Below are 23,046 nucleotides of genomic sequence, written 5' to 3' on the forward strand. Positions count from 1 at the left end.
ACATTTCAAGCACATATTTCTTACCCGAATTTATTGTAGTAATATAAAGATATTCAATCTTTTCATTATTTGTAGTCTCAATGTGATATCCATTTTGGCGAATATCTTTGAAGCTTAATAAGTTTCTTTGAGATTTACTACAATATAATGCTTCATCAATAGCCAAATTTGTTCCTCCTGGTAGTAATAAATTGGCTTTTCCAGAACCTTCAATTAATCTTGTACTATCGGATATTGTATTAACATTGGCTTCTTTCATTACCAAATAAGAGAAATATCTCTTATCTCTTAAAATAGTGTGTGTTGTAGCATTATCCAGAAGACATATATCATCTTTATTAATCTTGAGTCCAACTGAAGACTGGGAAATTTTTATATTCTTCAAAAAAATCAAAAAGTACATTATAAGAAATATGAAAGACAAACAAAAAAAACATTAAAAATTACATTAGGAAGGTAGAGACTAGCAACACATGATGCATTAGGAAACACACTCAAGAAAAATAAACTAGTTGCAAACATAAAAAATGACAACTTTTTATAGCCTTCATTCCCCAATAAGATGATTAGTTCTTCAGTCAATATTCTCAAAGAAGTCTCCAGCTTTTAAATGAGTAATATTTGTTAGGCCTCCAAAATTATCATCTTTATATGCAAGATATGCCTCAGAATCATATTTGTTTGAGGGGCCTGCTTCTTCATCATTATTTTGAAAGGTCAAATGTGCCTCCATATTATTTTCTTTCAATCTAAAGGAGGCTTGATAAAGTTTGACAAAATGATCTGGCGTACGACAAATGTGTGCCCAATGACCTCTTATACCACACCTGTGACAATTATTAACTCTACCTTTTAAAGGATTATTTTGAGGATTCTTATTGTTCTCTTGTTTATTTTCACCATGACAACGATAATTATTTTGCCCCCTTCCATGTCCACGCCCCCGACTATGGCCACGACCATGACCACGATAATAATTTTGTTTTCTTTCAGACTTTTGAGTGGTTGTTACCATATTAACTTCAGAAAATGGTGCAGAACCAGTAGGACGAGCTTCATGATTTTTCATTAAAAGGGTATTATGTTGCCCAACCACTAGGAGGCAAGAGATTAATTCAGAATATTTCTTTAAATCCTTTTCGCGGTATTGTTATTGCAATACCATATTTGATGCATGAAAGGTAGAAAGAGTCTTTTCTACTAAATCCTCATCATTCACAATTTTCCCGCATAATTTAAGTTGAGAAGTTATCCTGAATATAACAGAATTATATTCACTTATAGTTTTAAAATCTTTTAACCGCAAGTGAATCCATTCATATCTAGCTCTTGGCAATATCGTTGCCTTAAGATGGTCATATCGTTCCTTCAAACTGCTCCATAGTTCAAATGGATCCTTTAGGGTTAAGTATTCAGTTTTTAATCCTTCATCGAGATGATGACGAAGAAAAATCATAGTCTTTGCTTTATCTTGGCTTAATGTTTCATTTCCTTGTATAATAGTATTTTCAAGAGCTTTTGCAGCAAGGTGAATTTCAACATCAAGGACCCATGATAAGTAATTCTTTCCGGTAATGTCTAGTGCCACGAATTCAAGTTTTGACAAGTTTGACATATTGAAACTAATCACAAAATAAATGGGTTAGAAAGAATAAAAATAATTTTCAATGAAAATATACTTCTAAAAAAATCAGACAACTAATTAAGAAGTTGATCACTTCAAACATGTAGTATAAATAAAAATGTAAGTAACATACAATATATATGTCAAATAAACAAGAATTATATAGTATATGGATAAACACAAACAGATATATTCACTATGGTAAAAGAAAAGTAATTTATTATAAACGAGGACTTGAGGAATAACCATATATGGTGATAAGAGTGAATATATTCAGATATTACTTTCCACCAATTGTAAAGCAATTTAAACTAGTATGTACAATTATTATTTAGCCACCTTAGTTATCACTATTTTATTTTGTTAGTTTAACACACTTAAGATCTATATCTTATATTTTCTTTAACAATAAGCAAGATAAGAGAACTTCTGTAACATGATCAACTAAAATAAATGCTTAGTATATGAATTTGTTAATAAATAGCATATTGGTGCATATATATTACCATAAACCAAAAGAATATTGCCACGCCCCAAAAACCGAGGGGCGCGACCGACGCTCGACCGGATAGCCCCCAGCCAAGCGGACCTGGGTGTCTTTCCTATTCCACGTGATACCCTGCGTTTCCGTTACCCATTAACTAAGTGAATTATCCATTTATAAATTTAAACACATTCTTACGAGATTTACATAACATACATAGTTACTTAGCGTGGTTTACAAGTTATACTACCCAAAATACATAAGTACATAACCTACATTTCCTGTCTACAGAGCCTCTAGAGATACAAAAGAGTGTTACAATACTTGCCGGTAACAAGGCTCCGGCTATACCTTACGCAAATACCAAAATAAAATTCCGGGAGGATAAGCGGCATGAGCCACGCAGGGCCCCAAGAGGAAAGGGGCTCACCAATTCAGCTGACGGGAGGTGAAGGAGTGCTACTGTCGGTAGGCTGGAGTACCTGTTATGGAACCACCTACAATCATAACACGAATGTAGCACCCCCGGCAAAAAGGGACGTCAGTACATTTGAATTGTACTGGTATGTATGAACAAACTTTACCCCAAGTAAAATCAAGAAATACACAGATAACAAACAGTAATAGAATCAACAATCAAATGCACATGAAAGGAACAACCAAAGCCAAACAAATTCCACAATCTCTCCTTTTCCCCTTTCAACATTATTTCATCACATCAATGATTTCACAACTTTCACATATTTTTATTTCAATAGTGATTTCGATCACTTTTCCACCCTTATTACCTCAGTCACCCTTATTACCACGGCCACCCTTATCACCACAACCCACACCTTATAACTTCGTATTGCGGCGCGCAACCCGATCCCACCGGACAATCACATTTCACACGACAACAACAACAATTCACAAAGAATTTTCATAAACGTCAATACCATTTCCATCATATGCAACAGCCCGTACACAACTTAAGTCACAACGATAATTGCCTGCGACAAGTCACGTATGATATTACCACAGTTGTTTCAATTGCATCAATTACGATTTCTTTCCATCATTTGTTACACAACTCTTACCACATAAACATATTCACACACACTTGATTTGTTGCCATTTACTTACACCATTATATCGGGAGACTTAACCAACAACATTCAAGGCATATTAATCACAAGAATTCACAAATAGTCCACATAAGTAACACATACCAATTACTCATATACCAAACAAGGTGACTTTACAAAGGTTAAAGTTAGCCTTACATACCTGGAGTCGAATTCCCTTTTTAACTTCTACTTTCAATTCACCAACAGCCTAGTACCGTCAATCTAGTTCACAAGTTAACACATATAACTTAGAATTGAAGTTCACAAACTCAACCCGAACTTACTTAGGTTATCAACCCCTCTTTTGCAAATCTTTACTTCTACTCAATTCCTCTTACTAGATTCTAGGTTTTAAGAGACATGCATGTGTATTTCAACTTTCATTTTCAAGAATCAACGCATGAGAATCCCCCTTTTTGTTTAAATTTGAAAACAAATGAAAAAGGGTTGGGGATTTTACCTGCAAGAACGGAGATGAAGACAATTACTTGAAAATTCCCGGCCTGGATGACTTTGAAAAATCAAATTGATGGAGATAAGACTTTCTCTCTCAAGAATTCTCTCTTCCCTCTCTCTAGTTTTGTTCAGAAAATAGGTTAAAATGAGGGGTTGAGGTGTCTTATTGAAGAAGGGGTCGGGTTTAACATTTAGAAAAATAGGAGCCCGAGTTAGGTATGCGATTGCACTTTGCGATCGCAGAGTGGAATGCTCCCAAAATCTGAACACACTGCCTGGGTATGCGGCAGAAATGCGGTCCGCATACTCGTTCTGCGATCGCATAATGCACCGCAGAACTGCCCTTCTCAAAAATCCCAAGGGAAATATACGACGTCTATGCGGTCCGCATATCGGTTATGCGATCGCATATCGGACCGCATATTTAACCTCAAATTCGACCAACACACTGACTCACTTTGCGGCGATTATGCGGTCCACATACCTGATATGCGACCGCATTCTCGAGCACAGAATCACATTTTTGGAAAACAGTATTTCTTGACTTTTTATAACATAGATCAGTACCAAAAGGTTCAGAACCGTGGCTCGCTTAATTTTACACATTCCTAACATATATTCGGGACTTGGCACCACGAGCTACCCGGTTTTGAGTACAAGTTTTCACGAGGCCTTACAAATATATAGTGATATACCTGAAGGATAATCAAACACAACTAGGATGTGATTGTGAAAAATAGAGGTGACAATCGTGCTGATAACGTGTTATAAAACTAAAAGTAATTTACTATAAACTTGAACAAGATAATAGAGATAGAAAGAAGGAAGAGAATTTATTTCTTGTTCAATTGTGTGTATTTTCCTATTTATTACAAGGCCTTTATATAGGCATGAAAAATGAAGAAAATATGTCATTAAGCATTTGTAAAAATCATGGAGGAGGAGTAAACATCCACCATAAGATTTATCTTATAACATATACAAGTATTTCTTCTTATTTTTAGGATAGCTTTCTAATATATAGTGACTTAAGGAGTAAATGTTTTTATATTTGTTGAGTAATTTTTAACATATTTAAATCATCTTTAAAGAATTATAGTACTTTTTAATTTTATTTTTATATTTATTTAATAAAATAATAATATTTAATTATTGCCTTTAATAATAATTTTTTGAGATTATTTATTTACTTATAATATTAACTATTAAGTAAATCTATTCATGTCCTTATTTTTAATTTAAAACTTAAAAGTACTTTCTGAGAAGTAGAAAAAAGTAGCTTCTCCCCAGAAGCAGAAGTAGTTTTGACTTTTCTTCTTACCAAAAACACCATTAACAAAATATAGTATATACCAAAATAATCTTACTTTTAAACCTAATATTTAGAATATTAATATACAAGTATTTCTTCTTATTTTTAGGATAGCTTTCATATATAGTGAGTTAAGGAGTGAATGTTTTATATTTATTGAGTAATTTTTAACATATTTAAATCATCTTAAAAGAATTATAGTACTTTTAAATTTTATTTTTATATTTTACTTAATAAAATAATAATATTTAATTATTGCCTTTAATAATAAAATTTTGAGATTATTTATTTACTTATAATATTAACTATTAAGTAAATTTATTCATGTTCTTATTTGTGATTTGAAACTTAAAAATACTTTTTGAAAAGCTTGGTCAAACAAAAGTATTGCTCATAAGTGCTTTTCAAATTAATTAGCCAAACATAAAGTGTTTCTCTCCAAAAATATTTTTGGAAAAAATACTTTTCAAAATAAGGTGATTTTGTTAGCTTGGCCAAACAAACTAAGAGTATGCAATGAATCCTGTAATTACTAAATCTACGTGGAAAGCGTGAAAAAAATGAAAGGTTTGGTGAATTTAACTTTATCTGGGTGCGTGCAACGTAAAGGCATAAGCTTAAGCTTCATTTAACAACCATTAAATAGGTTCAAATCTTTGAATTTGAAAATTAGATTTTTCAATTGATAATATCATTTGGAGTTTTTATCACAATTTTGAGAGAATTTGGTGAAAGTTCGAGTTAGTTTTGGTTAAAATTTCAAATTGAAACTCGAAGAAAAAGACATAAATAAATTATATATATTTTGTATATATATATATATATATATATATATATATATATATATATATATATATATACACAAGTTAATTTATGTTGTACATAAATTATAGCTTTTTGACTGAATTCTGTATATATAACATATATCAAGTTGATATATATATATATATATATATATTGTATTTTTTTTATCTAATTCTATACAAAAAATAATTATATTCAAACCGTATATAAATTGTAGCTTTTTACTGCATTGTATATATTTTATAAAAATTTTAGTTACTTTTGTAAATAGAAAACCTATCTAAAACAGGTAATTTAATTTTGTACATATACGAATTACAAAAAAGAAAAAATCGGGAGAACTTAAAAAATAGTCAGATTTACAAGTGTTCATTGAAAAATATCCACAATTTCAAAAGTAATCGAAATTTAGCCACTTTTCATGTAAAGATAAATCTTAACGAAAACACTGTTCAAAATTCGAAAAATACTCACTCTAATTTAATATACTGAACTTCTAGTATAATATACTGGAGTTCCAGTATAATATACCGGTCCAACATAATATGCTAGAAGTTCATACACAGGTGCTCCAATTTCTAGTATATTATGCTGGAAATTTCTGCGTGTTGGTGTTTCAGCATAATATGCTTAAGTTCATACACAAGTGCACCGATCTCCAATATATGATGCTGGAACTTTCCATGTTACGGCAAAATAGTGGCTATTTTTAATGACTTTGCATACGCTGGCTATTTTTAAATGACCAGTTCGGAAACTGGCTAGCTCGTGCTATTTGGCCGAAAAAATCCCATTTCGGTTCAATCAATTGGGCCTGAAATAGACCCAGGCCTCGACCGATTTCATATCGCACTAGGCGAAATACATAAACGACCCCTTTAAGTTGTCCTCAACGATCATACAAACACCTTAACCGACTCATTTACCATTTTAACACTTTAAGTGACTATTAAGCATATCTCGTAGACACCTTACACTGACATGGAAAATTACGTGTATTTTAGTTTGATTTGGGTGCATGAGACTTTTATCAGATTTTTTTTCTCTTATTTTCAAAATTAAATTAAATTTTGTATGCGGTTCCCACATTACATCATTATATTTTCCTCAATCTTTTTCACCCACCGAGTTCATGCATTTTCTTCTTCCTCATAAGAAGCCACCTATTTCCACTTTTACATGATGAACCACCAAGCTTCAGCCATGGATAACCTTGAAGACCATTGGATTTGGTGTCACTCTTTTAGTCTATGGATTTTCGAGTTCTTGATTTTTCCTATAATTAATAGAGGAGAAAAATAGAAGAAATAGAGGGAGAAAAAAATGGAGTAGTGGAGCCTTCACCAGAGCAGTGGCCGGAAGTTTGACTAGAGCCTTCACCGATCTAGTTTTTATTTTTTGAGGGAGAAAAAAAATCAAGAATAATAGTAGTACTTCACCATATCAAACAATCTCATATACAAAATTCAAATCAATTCTCATCCAACCCCACCATTCAAGCAGTTGAACAAACATATAATCCTCAAGATTTAGTGCCTTAATACAACAAATAGAGAGAGGAACAGAGAAGATCCAATTAAAGCACTAAAAATTGGCTATAAGAACCTCGCTCTAGCATTGGGTGATGGCGTTGATGCAAGAATAGGCTGCTACGTAGGGTTGTTCACGGTTTGACGGAAAATCGACCCAAACCAAAAACCAAACCAAACCGATTAAGTAAATCGATATTTTATTTGTTTTGGATTGATTTTGGTTTTAAATTTTAAAAACCGATAATATTTGGTTTGGTTTTGGTTCTATTATAAAAAAATCGAAAAATAAACCGAACCAAACCGATTAATTATATACAAAATTTCATAATTATTCATATACAATATAATATTTTTTTTAAAATAATTTTAAATATTTTATGCAATTTATTGTTATTTTGAATTTTGATTTATCCTACTTATATCTTAAAAGATTGCCTAAGCCCAAAACAATAGGAATCGGTCAATTTTCTTTTCCTTAAGGGACTTTAATTCTCTAACCCTCCGCACATGCTTTTGCCTAACGGAAGAGTTAAAAAAAAAATCCTACCATAAGAGTAAAGAAAGCAAACTCAAATTGTAGGACTACAGTGGCTAAAGCTTGAGAAAACAAACTTTTAGTTCGTTTTTTTATTCATTCTTTTCATATAAAGAGGTAAATAAACTTTCAGTTCCAAAAGAAATATATAAAAAAGCATAAATTTATTAAATTATTTTCAGATTATTGTATAGTGTTGTTTCACTATTATCGACTTATTATTAGCTTACTAAGAACCGAAAAACCGAACCAAACCAATAACAACTAAACCGATGGTTTGTATTTAATTTGGTTTGATTTAGATTTTAAAACTTTAAAACTTTATAATAGAACCAAAACCAAACCAATAGGGTTTTGTGTGGAGGAGGTGTTTAAGGCTTGAGTGGCAATTGAAAGGTTTTTGTAGGACAATAACAGCATACGAAGGCATGCTACAAAAGGGGAAAATTGTGATTTGATTAATGATGATGAGCTGGACTGGTTATAAGTAAGGGAAAAAGTCTTTTTTTTTAAAAAAAATATTTTTCTTTTTCTTTTTGTTTAATTACACATGTCAAGTTTTTTAATACAAAATATATACTGTCGTTAAAGGGATCGGTTGAGCTCGGACGGGCTGTTTATGTATTTCGCCATCGCACTGAGCACAATATCCCGCTCCTTTCAACCGCCTTCCTCAACCAACCCTCAACCGCTTTAACAGCGGCGATGGGTGGCGCAGCCGTAGCCGTTCCCATTGCCTCCTCATGAGATTCAAATTCAAACTTCTCTCTACGAATTCCCTCTTTAACCACAACACATCTCTCTACAAAAACCTTTCAATGGCCACTCAAACCTTAAACACCTCCTCCACACAAAACCCTATCAACGAATTCAACGACGACGACGACCGCCTCTGCTCCGCCGCCACCATTACTTCACAAGAAGGAGAGGCGCCGCAGTTATTTGAACTGAATCGTGCGAACGGGTACTTGAAAGGGGAATCGCGGATTGAGAGAGCGTGGGCTCACTGGAAGAAGCTAGGAGAGCCGAAACTTATAGTTGCGCCGATGGTGGATAACTCGGAGCTGCCATTTCGTATGCTGTGTCGAAAGTATGGTGCTGAAGCCGCTTATACGCCTATGCTTCACTCCCGAATTTTCAGTGAAACTGAGAAGTATCGCTCTCTTGAATTTACTACCTGCAAGGTACTCCCTCTGTCCCAATTTTATGTCATAGTGTTTGACTAGATATGGATTTTAAGAAAGATAGAAAACTTTTGAAACTTGTACTTTAAATTAAGTAACCGGTAACATTAAAATGGAACATTTACCATTAAATTGTTAGGACGTATCTGGGACAGACTGAAAAGGAAAGTGCATCACATAAATTGGAATAGAGGGAGTAATACTGTTTAACTGAGCATGAAGTTTAAGCAAATAAGAAATATTTTTGAAACTTATGGTTTAAAACAAATTATAGATATTTGTTTGGCTATAAATATATTATTAAGATTATAATGAACAATTTATAGTTAAGTTGGGTTTAAATATAGAAAGTTATTACTTTTAGACAGACTAATAGAAAGTGTGTCATATAAATTGGACAAAAGGATTATATGCTTTTCATTGTTGTATGGAAATTAAGATATGTAAAGACTTTGGTACTGGGATTTTTGTTAGTTTTACTTTAGAGTAACCTTTAGCATGGGAAAAATGCCACATTCAGAGCAGTGTTATCAAAGGCATGCTTAAAGCGCGCTTAAGCTCTCAAATGATGCTCAAAACATGTTGAGCACTTCGTCTCGCTTAGCGGGCGCTTCCGTGTTGTCATCAAGACTCTAAGACATACTTTTGCTTATCAATAAGTGTAATCCTAAAGAGGCGACACTAAACAATTGATGTTTTACTTTATCGTAAATTTTCTTCAATTTCTTTGTCCATTTATTTGGTATTCATGCTTATAGATATTAGTCTTGGACTACACATATATATTTGTAGTTATTCTCCATTTGCGCCTTTCTTTATTAAAGCCGACACTTTATTTGCGCTTTGCGCTTAAACCCCCACCACACCTTAAAGCTTTTTTGCGTTTTTCACCTTTGATAACACTGATTCAGAGAGTTCGTAGTTTCTGATAACTTGTAAGTTGTCTTAAATTATTGAGTATAAGAATGAAAGAAGATGAATGGAGATAAAGGATTTATATAGCTACCCTAACTAGCTGCATAGTTGTTGAAGTTGTTTTTTTACTTTAAAGTAACTGTTTTTTTTGTCCTTTTAAATTTTTTAGAAGGGTGGGGTGATTTGATTTACTCAGTTGTCTATGATTGTGCCTCTTCCCCTTGTAAAATGTTTACAACAACAACATACTCAGTATTATCCCACACAGTGGGGTCTGGGGAGGGTAGTGTCACGACCCAAAAACCGACCCGGTCGTGATGGCGCCTATCGTGAAACTAGGTCAGCCGACACAACTCCCGAATCAACCATTATTCAATGAAAGTTATTTTTATACCATTTATTAATCAATAATCTCGTGATATAAATCTAAATGAACAGTGCGAAATAAATTCACAAGCCCGACATCGGGGTATCACTAGTCATGAGCATCTACTACAACTGTCTAACAACATCAAGACCAATATGGCCGGGAAAATCACAAGAATACATTATGGAAGAATAAGGAGGGAGAAAATCAGGGTTGCGATCGCCAAGCAGCTACCTTGCTAACTCCGATGAACCTGCCACCGAGCTCAGAAATACCTGAATCTGCACACAAGGTATAGGGAGTAATGTGAGTACACCAACTCAGTAAGTAATAAAAGTAAATAAAGTCTGAGCAGTAAAAAATCGCGTAAACCACATCAGAGCACCACAGTGGGTACAACATGTTTCCAAAACAGGATACAAATCAAATTATCTCGTTCAACTCCCATTTCGGGAAAATCCTTTGAAAAATGTCTCTCTAACAGTTTCAGTAGAAGTTCAATGTAATTTATAGTGAAAGTGATAAAAATCATGATCGACCCCTCGGCCAAAACATAGTTCGTATACAGCCCTTCGGGCAAACAAAAATTCATAACCATTGCATAACTTAAAAATCTCAGTAGAAGTAATAAAGCCAAATCAGTGACTAAATTCCGAACACCTCGTAAAACTCCAATTTAAATGAAGGTTGTTTAAAACATTTGTTTAACATTTTCAATAGAGGCTCAGTATAAAGATGAGTGAAAGCAGTAATTTCCTAAACAGGACCCTCAGGCAAAGCATCACTCGTATATGTATATATAGCCCCTCGGGCAAGCCTCTCAATCACTCATGACTCAACTCTTATAAATCAGCGCTCACGCTCTATAGGTACCATATAATAACCACTGCGTCGTGCAGCCCGATCCATTTATCGCTGCGGCGTGCAGCCCGATCTACATATATAGTCGACTGCGCTCACTAGGGGTGTGCAGACTCCGGAGGGGATCCTATAGCCCAAGCGCTATATCGCTGCGACGTGTAGCCCGATCCAACATATCGCTGCGGCGTGCAGCCCGACACACACACACACACATACACACACACACATACACACATATATATTACTGCGGCGTGCAGCCCGATCCATAAATATATAATCCTCACAACCAGGCTCTCGGCCTCTCTCATTCATTAACCTCACAATCAGACTCTCGGTCTATCTCAGCCATCAACCTCACAAGACACTCGGACTATTAGTAAAACAGGGCGTTCGGCTCAAAATATCGTTTATAGTATCAAAATTTAGTAAATAAGGCTGAGTTAAGAAATCAATAAAACATAGCATGACTGAGTACAATTATTAAGTCAAAACAGTAAGGAACAGTAGTAAAAAAAAAGCCCCATAAGGGTCCAAAACAGTTGGCACGGGGCCCAAATATGACATTCCGCCCAAAACATAGCAATACTTTTCGAAACACAATGATATCAAACAATTTTCAATCAATTGTACGACTTAACAGTCGTACGGGATGGACCAAGTCACAATCCCCAATGGTGCATAGCTCTACGCTCGTCATCTAGCATGTGCGTCACCTCAAAGTAGCACAACGATGTGAAATTCGGGGTTTCATACCTTCAAGACAGCATTTACAATCATTACTTACCTCAAACCGGATGAGATACTACTCCGCGACGCCTTTGCCTCATGCCTCGGCCTCAACTCGCGTCGAATATACCCAAAATCAGAATCATAACATTAGAATATAGTAAGGGAACGAAGCCCATGCGAAAATAATCAAATTATACCAAAAATTCCGAAATTGGTCCAAACCCGACCCCCGGGCCCACGTCTCGGAATCCGATAAAAGTCACACCAATAGAATCCTCATCCTCTCACGAGTCTATACATACCAAGATCATCAAAATCGGACCTCAAATGGCTCCTCAAGTCTCCAATTTTAAGCCCTAATCTCCCAGCTCTTTCTCTAATTTTTCCCACTAATTTTCATGATTAAACAATGAAATAATCACCATAAACACAAGATACAAGGCCCAAGTAGCTTACCTCTCTGTCAACACTTGATTCCCGCTTGAAATCACAGCTTGGAGCTCCAAAATCGCACAAAGATGATGAACAAATGACTGAAAATCGCGAAGGGGCCTTTTTATACATTCTGCCCAGCACTTTTGCACTTGTGATCCCATAAGCGCACCTGCGCTTCCGCTTCTGCGGATTTCACTTATCTCACCAGGCCTCGCATCTGCGGTCGCCTCACCGCTCCTGCGGCATCACAGATGTGGTTACCAAGCCGCACCGTGGTCCTCCACGCACCTGCGCCTCTCTTCCGCTCCTGCGGAGCTCGCACCTGCGGTCCCCAATCCGCAGGTGCGGATATGACAGAAGCAGCAACATCAGCTGCAATTTCTCAAGTTCAACCTTCCCGAAAACTATCCAAAATTATCCCGAGGCCCCCGGGACCTCAACCAAAAATACAAACAAGTTACATATCACCATTCAAACATATTCCAACCTTCGGAACACCCAAAACAACATCAACACATCAAATCACCCTCGGATTCAAGCCTAAGAATTCCAAAACTTTCAAATTCCGCTTTCGATCAAAATGTCTATCAAACCTCGTCCGAATGACCTAAAATTTTGCACACACATCACAAATGACACAACGGACCTACTCCATTTTCCAAAATTCCATTCCGACCCCGATATCACAATTTCCACTACCAACCGGAAATGCCAAATTTTCAATTTAGCCAATTCAAACCTAAATCCACCACGGACCTCCAAATCCCATTCCGGATGCGCTCCTAAGTCCAAAATCACCCGACGGAGCTAACCAAATCATAAAAATCCAAATCTGAGATCGAATACTAAAAAGTCAAAACTCGGTCAAACCTTTCAAATTTAAAGCTTCAAGCTGAGAATTGATCTTCCAAATCTATTCTGATTATCCTGAAAACCAAAACCGACGATTTACATAAGTCATAATACATCATACGGGGCTAGTCATGCCCGAGAACTAGCGAGCGAAGTGTAAAAGTTCAAAACGACTGCTCGGGTCATTACATCCTCCCCCATTTAAACATACGTTCGTCTTCGAACGTGCCCATAGTTGTTCCAAAAGCCAACAAGTCGCTATATAACCTTACCATGCAGATACCCGGGGGTGATCCCACATCACCCTATCTCATATAGGTCTGATAACACAATGTAACTGAAATTCCACAATCCATCCTAGCCCATAAACCTTGAGACCAAGTTTCCATTTTCGAAATCATCCTTTAAGATCAGAATCCCCCATTTATACATTGAATAAGTTCGAATCAGCTGTGATGAACCGCACCTGCAACCTCAGATGCAATTACATGATATACCACATAACTCAAACACTCGTAGCGATAACCTCTAGTCACAGCAGTTGCTCCAAACAACCGAATATCGATAATAAACCTCTTATCAAATAAAGCCTTATTCCAACACTTCCGTATACTGTCAATAATAACTGAAACTTGCAGCAAGTCATAACCATTCCTCAGATCAACCATTCATGAAGCCACTTCTCCTTTAGCAAGGACCATAGCAAATTTCTGAGCCGAACATCGATATTATCCCTCCAACACGCTGAAACCGAATCCGTTTGTGTTCATGTCAACATTTTTTCACCTTGTAGGCTTTTTTGAAATGCTTATTACTGTTGGTTAGTTTTTGTCAAAATTTTCATTTTTATTTACTTAAGTTGCTTTAGATAAGAATTATTCACTATGTTCTTAACTAAAACATGGTACAAAATTACATTTTACTTCCAGAATTTACTTTGTATTGTCAAGTTCTTGCTTACCTTTTTTGGCTTATATTTTGGAACATTTTGTACACTTCATGGCCCTGATATCTTAGTTTATCCTGTTTTCTTTTTGTAAATTGCAGGAGGACCGTCCACTTTTTGTTCAATTCTGCGCAAATGATCCAGACATTTTGCTAGAAGCAGCTCGAAGAGTAGAACCTTATTGTGACTATGTGGACATCAACTTGGGGTAGCCTCCTTTCTCAATCTTTTCCTGTGTCCAAACTTAGGACTTCTATTGATTACGGTGGATATTGTGTTCCTAAATTTCAGTAGCTGTTTCCAGCAGCTTTAATTGTTGGCAATTGTATTCGATGACATCAAAAGACTCTATGGAAAGAAACAATATACTGTGCTTGAAGAAAGGGATATCTTTACCTTATTTGAAGTTTGAATAAAATTTTTTAACTTCACCAAGGGATTAAGGATTAGGATACCAATTACCATATTGAATTCTGTAGAAGGTTCTCGAGAACTGGAACTCTGTTTGCTTGAGAAAATGTTTTTCTACATTGTACGCTCTACTTGCAACTTGCAATTCAGTGAGGCACAATAAGGTCAGTTCATGAGCATTATTTTTGTTTTTGATATGGACAGTGTGGTAAGAACACTAGATGCCATCTTATCAAATATCCATTACTCTCCTTTGCTTCCACCCATTTCTCTCCCTGAAGCAACTATTTCCTTGCTGGCTTCCTAATAGCATCCCCACCTTATGCTATTTTACAGTCTATTTTGCACCTAGCTTCAGGGTTCAAGCGAACCTCGACAGCAATGTATTAAGACCGAATTGCCTTCAACTAATAAAATAAATTAGTCTGTAAGGAAGGGCATTTTAATACTTATAAGGTCTTAACCAGGGGATCGATAGTAACCCTATTATGCATTATGTCATATTGCTAATACTCCACATTAATAATATATATGGACTCCATGTCTTTACCAAATGCTGGGCTGTTATCCAGCTTTGATATACTCTTAAAACAAGTACCAAAATGAGTCCACAATACAATACCAAACCTCAAGAGCAACTTCGATAAGTTGAAATAGGTTTTATAGGAGTGAAGATCATGAAACAAGCTCCAATACATGAGCAGTAGACAGTATCTGGTTCTCTGGCCTCTTTTTAACTTGCTCTAGAGTTTATTCTTACGGTAAAGCAACTCCTTTTAATCGTGGAGTAAGAGCTTAGGGACAAAACAGATTTTCTTCCAGGTCAAAGATTAGCAACCCCTTTTGAATGTGATGTTTTTTTTTTCCTCTCTGCATTTCTTATTAGACTGCTTTATGCATATTACAGTGGTTTGTGTGTCACTATTTGTACTGGATTATCTAATCAGATCATTTTGCCATGCTTCTTTATCAGTTCAGTTGGCTTAACTTGTACTTTCCATACAGGTGTCCCCAGCGCATTGCAAGGCGAGGGAATTATGGAGCATTCCTCATGGATAATCTTCCTCTTGTCAAGTCTCTGGTAGAAAAGCTGGCTAACAATCTTAATGTTCCAGTGTCATGCAAAATCAGAGTTTTCCCTAATTTGCAAGATACACTTAGTTATGCAAAGATGTTAGAGGAAGCTGGTTGTTCTCTTTTAGCGGTGCATGGCCGAACACGGGATGAAAAAGATGGAAAGAAATTCAGAGCCAATTGGGAGGCCATCAAGGCTGTTAGAAACGTTGTTAGAATTCCTGTCCTTGCTAATGGTGATATAAGGCACATGGATGATGTACAGAACTGCTTGGATGAGACTGGTGCTGATGGGGTACTGTCGGCAGAGTCTCTTCTTGAGAATCCAGCACTGTTTGCAGGATATCGAACTGCTGAATGGGGATTGGGCAGTGCAGGAATCAGGGAAGATGGTAAGTTAGACCAGGCTGAGTTACTCAAAGAATATTTGGAGTTTTGTGAGAGATATCCAGTTCCATGGAGAATGATCCGCTCTCATGTGCACAAGATGTTGGGAGAGTGGTTTAAGATCCAGCCAAGCGTTAGAGAGGATTTTAACAAACAATCCAAACTCACCTTTGAATTTCTTTATGACCTGGTAAATCAATTAAGGGAACTTGGGGTGAGCATACCACTTTATGTGAAGGAAACCCGGGAGGAAGCAGCATCTTCAAATGGATATGTGGCATAAATTATTCTCTGTCTGTAAGTCGGATGCTACCTAAGTGAAAATCAAAATAGATCCCGTCATTCTTTTCTCCAGATTGATTGCTGGTAAGGCAAAATTAGAGATTGTTTTCCTCACTAGGATTGGCCAAAATAGCAGGTATAAAAGTATCTTAACCCTTTGTGCTCAATTTTTGTGTGATAATCTGTTGTATTCTATGAGGACAAAACTTGAACTCCCAAATTATTGTATTTCAAAATTTTGTTCTGAACTTATTCTTTGGTCTTGAGATAGGGGTAAGGTCTGGGTACATACTACCCTCCCTAGACCCCACTCGTGGAATTTCACTGGGTCGTTGTTGTTGTTCTGAACTGATTCTTTGGGAGATTTGTGTGTAGAGTTCTAAGTGCATGATTAGAACTAATGTACTGGGCCATCATCTTCATAATTGCTTTCCACTTGTATTTCAAGCTGTTTAATAGTGTTCTTTTTCCACGCCTTGCGGCGATGCCTGCAAATATTTCATGGTCCAATGAAATTTGTTGATAGGACAATATTGGAGAATAGCACAAGGGATGCTCATAGTGAATATTCATTACTTTTGAAATGAGGAGGTGATCGATTCGTATGTCTCTTCCTTACAATCTAGTAAATGAAAATAGATATGTCATTGCCTTTTACTAAAGTGGCACATCGACATTATAAAAAAGAATTTTAGTTTTATGCACATGAAGACTGACGTACTTAGTAGAAAGAGTGACGCCCAAAATAGAAGAAGGTGAGGGTCTATTTATGAACAAGTTTACCAAACTTCCAATATGAAAATTTGGAAGTATCAAACTAAAAAGGTTAAAGGTAAGAATTGGAATAGTCCAAGATGTTATACTCGTTAAATATCCTCATGCAACTGATATGGAACGTTATAAACTGCCAACAACCAGCAAGTTCAAAACACCATTAAGCAATTGCAAACCGAGAGAATTCATATCTTAGGAAAGATTACGCAGTTAAGTAGCTCCTCAGGCTCAGGAATGTTTTTGTGCTAACATACTCAATTTAGCTTTACAAGAAACAGCTTTCACCTTACTAAAATTTATCAAGCCAACCAAAAACAAAAAAGTAAATAAATGCAAATTATTCATCCCTCATTGTGAGAACAAATAATGAGCTCCGTAATAGGATTAAAATGCAAAGAAGTCGTCACTTAACAGTGATATCTTGATAATTTCCACTCACAAAAGCAACTATTTAAACTAATTTCCTTTTTTATCATAAGAAGGTAGAAGAAACAACTTAACTTCTATACACCGACATTTTAAAAGAAACTTTACCTAAAAAATAACTACAGGTAACTAACTATCAATAATAAGGGGAACTAGTAACCTAGAGCAAAAACCGGATATAACAAACTAAATTAGACGGATATAAGTTAAATCAAAAGAAAAGGGAACTGACTTGGGACCAAAAGCACAGAGAGTATAATGAGATAACGCAGAAGAAGAAACTAGCTATAGTTAATGAACTCTCATTTCAGGAATGAAAATAACAATGTCTGACATGTTTCCGCTGTCCGAAACAACTGTAACTTCCGCTTGTTATACACATAATGATTGAGAACAATGAGAAGCAGAATCAGGTATAACTTCCAACTATAATATTTTACTTTGCCACTGCAACAAAAACCAAGTCAGCATCATTTGCCAGAAGATTGTCAGCTATCAGCAGGCTATGAATACCATAGTTTGAAGTTGCATTAGAACCACAATACGATCATACGAACATTATTTAGACTACACCAGAGGTGGATACTGTTTGGCCTGCAGCCTAACCCGCTTCTTGTACTCAATAGCATCCTGCATAAACTCATCCATGATCAATCATCTCATTTACAAGCTTAAACTGCTAGAGAGGGCAAACCTTTAAACACTTAGTTTAATCTTCTACATGACCCCTCACGTGTGAGCCTCGTTTCTTTTTTCACCGCTCAAGCACGTGAAAATTAATATTTTTATTTTTTTGATAAATCAGTGGCGGTGAGACTCGAGGTGATAGGATAACCACCAATAAACGCCAGATCTACACTTTTATGTTCAATGCATAGGTGATAGGATTTTTATTGTGACATAACGAAGCTGAAGCACTGCTAATCATGCCAACTTTGTAAGACATGAGATAATACTCCTCTATCCCATGCTAAGTGGACTCGACTCGACTCACCATGGTTAAATTAGTAGTCCATATATCCCCTTTTAAACTACCTCATCTGACGACCCTCCATGAGTGTCAATATGAACTTTGAAAGTTTAGTGTATTATAAGGAAAAATGGGTCCATTCTTGAAGCTTTAAAAGTGTCTAGTTGCACCTTTTTGGCAATGTCAAAATTTTTGGAAATATTAAGAATTGAGGGTAAGACAAGTGATTTGGCGAAGGCAAAAAAAATTGATTTGACGAAATCAAATTACCTGAATAAAGAGATGATACCCTTCAGTTTGGGCAGGATCAGCAGGGTTTGGCTGATCTAACAAGTCTTGGATACCAACCAGTATCTGTTTCACTGTAATGGCTGGTCTCCACCCCTATCCATGATAAACACAAAATTAACAGCCGTCATATTAGTAAACAGAGACAACAAGAAGGAAAATAATACAGATAAATGGCACACTCCACATACGCTATCTTCGTTGAGGATCGACAAGCAAACTGTTCCTGATGGATACACATTCGGATGGAAGAAGCCTTGTGGGAATTTGCACTTAGGTGGTTTGCTAGGATAATCTTCACTGAAGTGTATCGTAACAGGATAAAAACCGCCTTCCCAATCCGTCTGCATGTACTCAAAAGGTGTTAATTACCCAAAAAGCACCTACTAATAACGTACATGGTTAAGAATCAGAAAATGCTAATGTTTAACAAGCATCATACTATTGCTTTTTATTCTTTTTCCTTTATCTGATAAGGTAAATATTTATATTGATGTTGGGCAAAACCCTGTAACGCAAAGTATAAAAGGAATGAGCTCTGCATATTGTCACCAAGAAATTTTCCGTAAAATAGTACACCTATTCCTAACAATTAACCATGGTTTAACCTGTTCCATAACATAAAAAGCAAAACTAGAGATTACTATGAACATATAAAGCTCCCAAATCTTTTTTGTAATCATAATCGTTTCATAATACAAACTACAATACAGGAAATAGGGAAACAGAGGAATCAAAGGAAATCACGGGGGAAAAGGAAATAAATTAAGGAGCAGCCATTTGATTATTTGTACAAAACAAGTAGTTCTATAACTTTTACACTATTTTGCTCAACTTGATCTATTTTCTCAATCTAGCTTTAAATAGTCACCCCTATTATGAGCATTTGATTTCACTTTCAACAAGTAAAACTTATTCATAAACCTGGTCAGTAGAAAAAGTATTGTACCCATGCAAATTTCATTTAATTCAAGATTGGAATATGTAGATTTTACTAACCAAGAGATGATCCTCTTCAAGATTTCATATACTATACATGTATAGTTTTTTTGATGGGAGCCTTGGAGCGACGACAAAGTTGTCTCCATCTGACCTATAGGTCACGGGTTCGAGGTGTGGAAACAGCCACTAATACTTGCATTAGGGTAAGCTCTCTACATCACATCCCTTAAGTACGCCCCTTCTCCCAACCCTGCGTGAATGCAGTATGCTTTGTGCATCGGCTTGCCTATACATATATCACTTTTTCTTTCAATTTAAGTTTTACTTGTTAGATTCAGTAATGATGATCTAAAGTTCTTCCAGACCTTCATTTTCTTGATCAACTTCATGTTTGCGAGACTAAGTCAAACAAAAGCTTCAACATAATTTTAAATATACCAAACAATACCAGCTCTTGTCTCTTAGTGGCTGTACACGAATAAACTTCTAACCACTTATTATAAACTATATTATAGTTTATTGAGATGATAGAATCAACTAATTCTAGCTACCGGTTTAGTTTTCGTTACCATTAGATTCCATATAACCATCTTTATTAAAGGTAGTTGTGCAACTATCTTCTTGAAATCCTTGGTCCACTATTGCCGCTAAATTTGAGTTTTGAAGTGGTATGGGAACTAAAGTAGTACCAATTTATTGCATAATGAGCCTAGTGCTATGACAAGGTAATTTCAAACCAGTAAACCAAATGCAACCACAATGTTCTCATCCCTACATGGAAGTTGAATTATTTATTGGACAAGAAAATGATTGAGTTGATATCCTTCAAATGACAATGAGAAATAAAGCTAACCATCAAAATATTTTGGATTCCTTTAACAGCCAATGGAACTTTTTTCCAAAGTATGAAGGAATCACAAATCTTAATCACAGGTGATAATCGTATATGAAGTTGATGTAAAGATTTCAAACCAATTTGGATAACCATGAGCATAGCCTAATGACAGAAACAGCAGCAACTCATTGAAACCTCATGTACAGCCCTCAGATTCCTCTTAACGAATACGGTAAAATGTGTCCATTTTGCATCCCCAACTATACCATACTTGGTGATAATTTAAAAAACATTGAGAAACCATTTAATCAAAGCTACTAAGAGAGTCAACAAAAAAGATGTGAATCCAAAGTCATCAATGGCATTGGTTACATTTTCATTTGCACGCTGCTAATGGTAACATAAATGGTTCGAGTGGTTTTATGATTCTTTTTTCTTTGTGTGTGTGTGTGTGGGGGGGGGGGGGGGTTAACCTGCAAAAAATTTCAACATTAAGCAGTATGGTAATCAACATATACATCGAAAGTTCGAGAGGGTCCTAATTAAACATAATTCTAACAAAACCAAGATAACCTAGGAGCTATAATTTGATGCCTATCAAAGGGCTTCAATCCAGTAACATAGAAAAAACACGTTATTCGACAAAGATTCATAAGTAACTGCAAAAATACTACAACAGACAGAATAAAAAACCAACAAAAGGAATCAAATTGGCTGACCCTTTAATTGCTGATCATGATAGATCATTCACAGTCACAAGTTTTGTGGGGAAACAGAGCAAAGTTGAAATCTTTATATCCTAGTAAGAAAAATACAAGGACGGGAACAAACAAAATACTGATTGGGGTTGATGAAAAGTTGAAAACATACTCCTGTTTTACCAGGAATGGAGCAGTGCCACACCATCAAGTTCACTGACCCATCCGAAAGTGTCTCTGGCTTAGCTACAAACCCCTAAATATAACCAAAATAACCATTCAAAAACAAGTACTAAAATTTACAAATCCAAACCATAAAAACCGGAAATCAAGAAAGAGTTAAAAATAAAAATAAAAACTAACATGGGGGTGATTTTTGCGCCAAGCTTTGCGCTCCTCTGCAAGACGGCCACGGGCTATACCTCCTGACATTACTGTCTTTCTCTTATCCCAAACAAAAGGAGAAACCAAAGTAGGATATTGTGACTTGAGGGATATGACTTGGGAGCAGTCGCAATTTTGGTGGCTGGGCTTCCATTTAAAAGAGAATCAAGTCTTTCTTGGGTTGTTGGGATCAAAAGATGTTTTCCGAGATTTTGAAGGGTTAATAATTACGGTAAAGTTTTTTGCAGGGTTTGATAACTAATATCATATGAAATTTTAGTAAATTTTGTGTTAAAAATATTAAGTTTAGTTGAACTTAGAATTTGTTTGGTGTCAATTATTTATTTTGAAATGTATTTTTTTATTAGTGCTTTTTAGAAATAGTAATTTTGGAAAATATTAGGTTGTGTTTGGCTAATTATGTTTTTTGCGATGTGATAAGTAAATTGTATTTGACCAATCTTTTCAAAAAAATACTCTTAAATGTCAAATTATGAAAAAAATGATAGTATCAAGGTCCAGTTTACAATTATTTAAAAAGAGAAATGAATTTAAATTATAAAAGTATTTAATTAAAATGTAAAACATAAAATAAATTAGCATACAATAAAAAAAATCAAACCCTGTGAAGAAAATGTTCTAATTTGGTGATTAGGTTTGTTATTTCAAAGAAGAAGAAAAAGTTGATAGAAGAAAAAATGAGAAATCTATTTATAGTAGAGAGATTATTATATAGAGAAATACATATGGTAGAAATAAAACAGGATGATATAAATAAAAATAATGCTATATTAATGAGAGATAATTTGAAAAACATAAATTTATGGTAAGAATATATTTGTATTGATAAAATTAACTTTTAACTTATGCTATTTGGAATAAGCTAGAATTTTTAATGCAAAAAAATTACTTTTATTACTGCTCAGAAGCATTTATCTATTTTAGCAAAACACCTCAAATTTTCAAGAAAGTAATTTTTTTTTAAAAAAAAATCTTTTAGCTTCCTAGAAGCTTGACCAAATAGACTCTTACGTGTTGTTTCGTTTGAAGACAAGTTATATTGGAATTAGTTATAATGTGATTGTTATTTTGAGATTAGTTATTTTGGGATTAAAATCGCGATATTATTTCTTATAGATTGTTTGGTATATGGTATTAATCTTGTGATTGTCAATTTTATTGTTTTATCCTGTGATTACTATTCCAATTTATGGCAAATATAAGTTATCTGTGTACTATTTTTAATTTTGGAATAACTTATTCCAAAATTAGCCACCAAACAAGAGATAATACCACACTAAATTTTATCTCACAATTATTTTTGCTTATCTATCAAACCAAATCTCAGACCCCACCTGTGAAATTATATTGGATATGTTGTTGTTGTATCCATCAAACCAAATCCCTTATTATCAAAAGGCTTCTTCCGC

The 23,046-nt window shown here is 35.2% G+C and overlaps 3 protein-coding genes across 3 annotated transcripts; 1 reads left to right on the forward strand and 2 right to left on the reverse strand.

Annotated features, from left to right (window-relative positions):
- Nucleotides 1-1,150: 1,150 nt before the first annotated feature.
- Nucleotides 1,151-1,615, reverse strand: LOC107792864 (uncharacterized). The gene has a single exon (XM_016615111.2). The coding sequence runs from the start codon at nt 1,613-1,615 to the stop codon at nt 1,151-1,153; it is 465 nt and encodes a 154-aa protein (XP_016470597.2).
- A 6,822-nt stretch (nt 1,616-8,437) lies between these two features.
- Nucleotides 8,438-16,548, forward strand: LOC107810562 (uncharacterized). The gene is made up of 3 exons (XM_016635354.2): nt 8,438-9,040; nt 14,247-14,353; nt 15,562-16,548. Exons 1-3 carry the CDS (start codon nt 8,600-8,602, stop codon nt 16,298-16,300), a joined length of 1,287 nt encoding a protein of 428 aa, XP_016490840.2. The 5' UTR covers nt 8,438-8,599; the 3' UTR covers nt 16,301-16,548.
- Nucleotides 16,549-17,785: 1,237 nt separating this feature from the next.
- On the reverse strand, nt 17,786-21,780 carry LOC107810563 (SUMO-conjugating enzyme SCE1). Its single transcript, XM_016635355.2, has 5 exons — nt 21,596-21,780; nt 21,405-21,488; nt 18,949-19,101; nt 18,740-18,853; nt 17,786-18,129 (listed from the first exon to the last, which is right to left on the reverse strand). Exons 1-5 carry the CDS (start codon nt 21,662-21,664, stop codon nt 18,067-18,069), a joined length of 483 nt encoding a protein of 160 aa, XP_016490841.1. The 5' UTR covers nt 21,665-21,780; the 3' UTR covers nt 17,786-18,066.
- Between the last annotated feature and the right edge of the window lie 1,266 nt (nt 21,781-23,046).

Source organism: Nicotiana tabacum, chromosome 21, assembly GCF_000715075.1.
Source record: "Nicotiana tabacum cultivar K326 chromosome 21, ASM71507v2, whole genome shotgun sequence".
Taxonomy (NCBI): Eukaryota; Viridiplantae; Streptophyta; class Magnoliopsida; order Solanales; family Solanaceae; genus Nicotiana; species Nicotiana tabacum.

What these genes read in the sequence shown, in the direction of transcription:
- LOC107810562 (XM_016635354.2), top strand. Translation starts at nt 8,600, where the DNA reads ATGAGATTCAAATTCAAACTTCTCTCTACGAATTCCCTCTTTAACCAC. An exon ending in TTGAATTTACTACCTGCAAG is followed by an intron (nt 9,041 to 14,246) that starts GTACTCCCTCTG and finishes TGTAAATTGCAG; the next exon opens with GAGGACCGTCCACTTTTTGT. An exon ending in TATGTGGACATCAACTTGGG is followed by an intron (nt 14,354 to 15,561) that starts GTAGCCTCCTTT and finishes CTTTCCATACAG; the next exon opens with GTGTCCCCAGCGCATTGCAA.
- LOC107810563 (XM_016635355.2), bottom strand. Translation starts at nt 21,664, where the DNA reads ATGTCAGGAGGTATAGCCCGTGGCCGTCTTGCAGAGGAGCGCAAAGCT. An exon ending in CGATCCTCAACGAAGATAGC is followed by an intron (nt 18,854 to 18,948) that starts GTATGTGGAGTG and finishes TATCATGGATAG; the next exon opens with GGGTGGAGACCAGCCATTAC. An exon ending in GGTATCATCTCTTTATTCAG is followed by an intron (nt 18,130 to 18,739) that starts GTAATTTGATTT and finishes GAGTTTATGCAG; the next exon opens with GATGCTATTGAGTACAAGAA.
- LOC107792864 (XM_016615111.2), bottom strand. Translation starts at nt 1,615, where the DNA reads ATGTCAAACTTGTCAAAACTTGAATTCGTGGCACTAGACATTACCGGA.